At 34.3% G+C, this 6,000-nt stretch overlaps 1 protein-coding gene across 5 annotated transcripts in view; it reads right to left on the bottom strand.

The window, feature by feature from the left end:
• Positions 1–1,739: 1,739 nt before the first annotated feature.
• LOC124220413 (multiple PDZ domain protein) overlaps positions 1,740–6,000 on the bottom strand; it is a 168,912-nt gene continuing 164,651 nt past the window's right edge. For 3 of the 5 annotated variants that reach the window (XM_069136673.1, XM_046629257.2, XM_069136675.1), the window contains exons 33-38: positions 5,824–5,968; positions 5,243–5,394; positions 4,881–5,036; positions 4,395–4,529; positions 3,708–3,881; positions 1,740–3,169 (exon numbers count right to left, since the gene is read on the bottom strand). In XM_069136673.1, coding sequence (XP_068992774.1) covers positions 3,711–3,881; positions 4,395–4,529; positions 4,881–5,036; positions 5,243–5,394; positions 5,824–5,968 — 759 coding nt within the window. In that variant the 3' untranslated portion in view covers positions 1,740–3,169; positions 3,708–3,710. Of the gene's footprint in view, positions 3,238–3,707; positions 3,882–4,394; positions 4,570–4,880; positions 5,037–5,242; positions 5,395–5,823; positions 5,969–6,000 lie in introns of those variants that run through there. The other 2 variants (XM_069136674.1, XM_069136676.1) reach the window with 2 other exon arrangements.

Below are 6,000 nucleotides of genomic sequence, written 5' to 3'. Positions count from 1 at the left end.
TAATAATATTGATGTACATACATTCATATATATATATATATATATATATATATATATATATATACATATGTATGTATATAATATAATATCGTATGAACCGTTTCATTTATGTATCATAAAACTTCATTATCATACAACGTTAATCAACAATAAATATAATGTACGTTATGTACCTATATTAATATTTCAAAATAAAACGGAATTTCAACTATGTTTTGTATACATATATATATATATGTATACTATATACCTATGTCCTTTTATAATTAGGTAAGGCTAGAGTGCGGAATTTTTATCTACCTAACAATTTTATACTCTATATATTATATATAATGTATATGTATTTAATAATCACCAACAACGTCTAGGATATCATATAATATACGCGTCTGATTTAGCAGCTGGTCTCAAATCCTGCCGAAATCTGAATTCAATGTATTATTTTTTTACAGTTCATTGCGTTCACCTCTCTAATTATCTTTTTCTTATTTTTAATTTACCGATTTTGCATACATGACGATTTTGTATATAATTATGTATACGCATGTATGTAACATGTGTAATCAATTTCCTGCGAAGTTTAGTTAAAGCCGCTATTGTTACCCGCAAGTTGTAACGTTTGCAAGCCTCTGGCACCATCTAGTTAATAATATCGTATGGATAATAATTCACTTATACATATAATTATATATACACACACGCACACACACACAGAGGCGTACTAGGTAAGTATGTATGTATATATGCTTCGATTATCCGTTTTAAAATTTTATTTTTCTTCCGGCTAAAATTTGATGTATAATATAATCCGTAATATAATAACTTATTGCGATATTAGCTACTTTTTAATTTTTAGATTATATTGGAAAAGCGTGGACGTATCGGATGAAATTGCAATTTAGCGTGGTCAGACTATTTAATTAAAATTCTAAAATACGTTCTTCAATTTATAACTACAGCTTATAATAATAATTATATGTTCCCTAAGTTAATTATGCTTACTTAAGTATAGTTCTTCATCCTTATTCACTTTCATATCACAATCTGTTGTTTACAATTTTCTAGATTCATCACGCGTCTCCCTTATTCCCACGGATTCGCATATTTAATGATTTCAACGAAAAATAAAACTTATGCCTACACGGAATAAAATGCTTCATGACTATATTCTATACATGTATATATATATACACATATAAAATATATATATATATTATAATTATGAGAAAATGAGAGAAGCGCTGAAAAATATGTCAGATCTGTCAAATATTGATACTGATTACCGTAGTATGTTCTACCTCGCCTACAAGCTCTAAGATTGATTATAATTTACGAGGATAAAATTGTTTGAAAAGTTCCAAGCTCACAGTCGCTCCGAATCGTTCTGATTTTTATTCGTAAAACCAAAGTATTCATTGAGGGCCTAATTTTGACTCGTGTTCATCTCAAGCGAGTTTTGATTTACTTTTCACCTGTAATATTAATTTATGAATGATGCAAAAAAAAAACAAAAAAGATCAATTCTGCATTACCCGTGAAAAATTATCTCCTTATCATTAATGTTAGACCTTTTTCTGTCAACGAACCGGTTAATAATTAGTGACTCTCACGTCGATTGTTTAGCGGCGTATTAAAAGGAACAGGTATACGTAGGTAAATTATATATACATTGAGGATTTATTCAGCTTTTTTACGAGATTCAAATTCAAAGTTTCTTTGTTGGAATTTTTTTCTTCCTCCGTCAAAAAATTAAATCTACACATACAAGTGATAAGTTATTACACATTTTTGTTCTCTTAGATCTGTTTTTTATGTGTATATATATATATAGAGTTGTATACTTATTTAATATGACTAGATACGTCGGTTTTATGCGATTACTTATTTCGGTTCTTCTATTGCTGTTTTCTTTTCTCCTCTCTCTCTGTTTCGAAAACTCAATGATGTTCTACTTTCATATTTCGTAATTACGAACGAGCGTGTAAAGTATGGAACTTAAAATTTAATCATTAGAGCGACCATAAATACAGTGCTAGCTGTTATCAGTGAGCTTTTTTGAATAAATAAAATAAAAATAAAATGCATAACAAATGGTTAGCTATATACAGTTTTGTTATACAATCTAAAGCTTTATGAAGAATTTGCTTTTTTCAACCTGAATAAAAATTCACTCTACATCAGCCTATACCTTATTATTTTCTCTTTCTACAATTGTAATTATCGTATATATATATATATATATTTTTAACATATATGTATGTTAAAATACTTTAGATTTAGATATACGAATATGTATATTTATCTACGTATAAATAGGGTATGCGAAATTTTCGAAAACCTAACCTACGGACACGAAATTTATTCAACATGATAGATTGAATACGTTAAAAACTACGCGCGTTCAACAAGGTTGTTATAACAGGTATTCAAAATACCATTTCAATCTACGTTCGTCATCGATGCCTATATTTAATATCCTACACCTAAGCATCATATTACAGAGAACTATTTAATAGCAAATTTCAACAGTATGAAAACAGTAGAGTACATACATACGTACATACATACATACATAATACACATACGAATTTTTAAAACTAGGCAACCTAATTGCATCTCTGATTTTTGCCGACTTATCAGTTCAATGATTAAATCATCGGATAAGTTTCAATAAAATATTCTTACTATCAAAGTAACAACGAGAACGGAAAGAAACTTGATTGATCGTAAGATTCCGGCTAATGTTTAGCAACGATTGTAGAGCCCGCGATAACGGGTAAAATTTTGACGAGCCAAAATTACAGTTTGTCAAAAAAAATAAAAAATAAAAAAAAGAAGTAAAGTACACTCGGTACAGACTAAATTTCTTTTTCAACGGTAATTGATATTTTTGGTACACATATGGATATACATATACATGATACATATATACATATAAGTGTGTACGCGCGCAACAACATTATTCTTCTTTTGTTTGAAATTTTTTAATTCTTACACCTTAATTATCATATATTTTATCATACATACCTACATAAATTATATTAATCGTAATAATAACTATATAATAGTTTTTATATATATCACACTATGATCCCCGTTGACGACAATTAGCCGCGATTCTTGGGATGAGATACTGATGATGACTCTGATGGGTTCCGCCAGCAGAACCCTGAAACGCGGAGTAGAAATATCCTTAATTATTTACGTCGCCGTATTTCTAGTCCAATCGGAATGTACCTACATTAGAAATTGCAATTTTTTTATGCCGCCGTTATACCTTTTTCTAACCGTTGCGCGTTGGGAAGTCGTTGTTAGTCTGAATCCAATATTTCGACCAAATTCTGGAGTAGCTTCGACTGCCGTCCTGAGTCTAATTTGTTTTTTCGAACAACTCGCCATTCTTCAACCGTTGACTAAAAATGGTTATGACTAAACTTTTAGGAAATTTAATCCTTCGCAACTTTGGTCGTGACAATTTTTTGTCTACGATAGATATTTCCGTTTTGAAACCATAAATTCAATATGGTAGCTAAAGCTACCGAAGAATCTGATCGAAATTCTGGATTTTGACTACCAATGATTAGAAGAAAAAAAGGAGTGGTATTTAAAAATTGCGGTTTCAGATGGTTTCTTTTTTTTTTTTTTTCACTGGCTTTGTACCTAACGACCGGGCTATTCCTCTTCGCTCAAAATTAAAAATACCATACCTGTCATTGCTTGACGGGCTTGTACCTGGCCAACTTGAGCTGCACCGGGTTCGCCACTTTTACATGGAGAGCAATATCCTCGACGGGAGCTTCGCGAACGTCTTGTCCGTTTACCGACACCACCCGATCACCTTTTGCTATTTTTCCCGACTCCAGAGCGCTTCCGCCGGGCAACTAGGAAAAAGGAAATTGATTGTTTTGTTATCCTTTAATCAAAAGATACTGTGAGAACAAATTTCATTCGTTAAAGTTACCGGAAAATTCAATAACGGTGTCAAATATTGTTGGGTATCGTGATAAAATGCGATACACAGTGAAAGATTAGTGTAATTATAATTGTCAGTAACAAGTAAATCCTGTTTGCTCAGTTGACTATATATTTTTTTCACTTAGATAAAGTGTCAACGTCAGTTTATCGGAATAGTTACCAAAATATGTAATAATATACATATACGGTTTATAATATGATAAGAAAAATTGATTTTCCGATTGCGGCTACAAATCACGTTTACATTTTTTACTCTCAACTGTAATTTTCGATTGTGTTAAAAAATGAGACTAGAAATTTATCTCAGTGTAGAAATTCAAACTTGTGTTTCAGAGTTTCTCCTTCGAGGTTCGTTGTTGGTTTCGTTAAATTTGAAATGCGTGGGTGACTTGAGAAGGAGTCGCGATTCAAATTCTCACCATGTCCGACACGAAGGCGCCTTTACCACTCTTAAAGCCCGTCAAGCAGAGGCCGACTCCTTTTCCAGACTTCTTTGGCAGTTCGACGTCGAATTCGTCCGGGGGTTTCTCCTCTCGCAACACTACCATGTGTATCTGCGAAAGTTCAGCGACAGTCAATTCCATACTCTACGATCTATAAAGTATATTTTCACCGATGAGGAGAGCCGTTGTTCAAGGATTTTATCGAATTGAAATTATTCAAGCACACTCAAGTCCCGCAAAGGTGGTTCAATTTTCTCGAAACTGCTAAATCCGATAATGGAATCGAGAAGTTAGCTTTTATTTTTGATTCGGCGTATCGCTATCGTTAAAAATAATTTAACACAGCCACGTGAATATGCGATGCAGTTATACTTGCATTTTTGTAACAAGTGAAAATATTTTTACAAGATGGTACGGATTACAGATTAAAAACAAATAGATAAAAAATAAAAAATCACTCACCTGTCCGCTGGCTTTTAGAATCGCCTCGTGTGCCTTGGCGTATTCTATCGCCTTGAAACTTTCGTGACACATCTCGACAATCTGATCACCGGGTTTTAATCGGCCATCCTTGCCGGCGGCACCCTCCGGGAATACTTCAAGGATCACTATACCACCCTGAGAAGATTGTCAAAGAATACTATCGATTAAGGCTCGATAAGGTTCCTGCGCAATGCGGTAGTAATTTCGTGTAAAATTTGTCGCCAAACAAGATCGGTCGGTGAATAATTCATCGGAAGGTCGTCGGTAACAAGATGTATTCGTTTCAAGAGTATAATTCATTCGGCGTATAAGGACGAAGGATTCAAATTTGCGAATCTCACCAGAGGTGTACTCGAACCGCCGGCTATGCTGAGGCCGATTGCTTTCTCCTTGTCCTTTGTGAATTCGATCGTTGTTTCTCTGCCCACGGATATTTCACAGTCTTTCGGATCCTTCGGGGGTTCGGGCTCTTTAGGCTTTTCCGGCTCCTTGTCTGGAGGGATATCGAATAACGAGGATGCCAATTAGTATCGGAACAAAAATGGACGCTTGCCATTTCCGTCATGTGACGATAATAAAATTGACAACATTAATGTAAGGATACTGAGCGTTCGTTGAATTATTCAAATTGTGAGCTACAAAGATCGTTATTTAAAAACACAATGACAGGAAATACTGAAATTGAAAACCAAAGCTCGGACATCGATGTTTCGTTCCAAATCCCTTCCGATCGATATCGCATAGATCGGACGTGCGGTAAAATAAAAGTTAACGATCACCGCAGGTGGGACTTGAATCGTGAAAAATTTTCTTCATTCTCTTTTTATCTTCCTACTCGTTTCGTGCAGGGCGTCAAAGGTCGAAGACGAGTCGTTTCTGTTGCGTTTGGAAAGCAAACATACTTAACATCGAATGCACTCACCTGATTTGGACGCGTCGATTCCGTTAGGCGATGCCGAGTCTCCGCCCTTGGCTCTTTCCTCCTCTTCCTTGGCGAGTTTACTTTGGTTAGGGTTGCAGACCGTCAGCGTAACGACGCCTTCCGTCTTTTTGAGGAGACCGGTCGCCTGTCGATTTTCGTTAAATACAAAACGCGGTT

This window comes from Neodiprion pinetum, chromosome 5 (genome assembly GCF_021155775.2).
Source record: "Neodiprion pinetum isolate iyNeoPine1 chromosome 5, iyNeoPine1.2, whole genome shotgun sequence".
In the NCBI taxonomy this organism is placed as follows: domain Eukaryota; kingdom Metazoa; phylum Arthropoda; class Insecta; order Hymenoptera; family Diprionidae; genus Neodiprion; species Neodiprion pinetum.
This window is presented reverse-complemented; position numbering and strand designations above follow the sequence as displayed.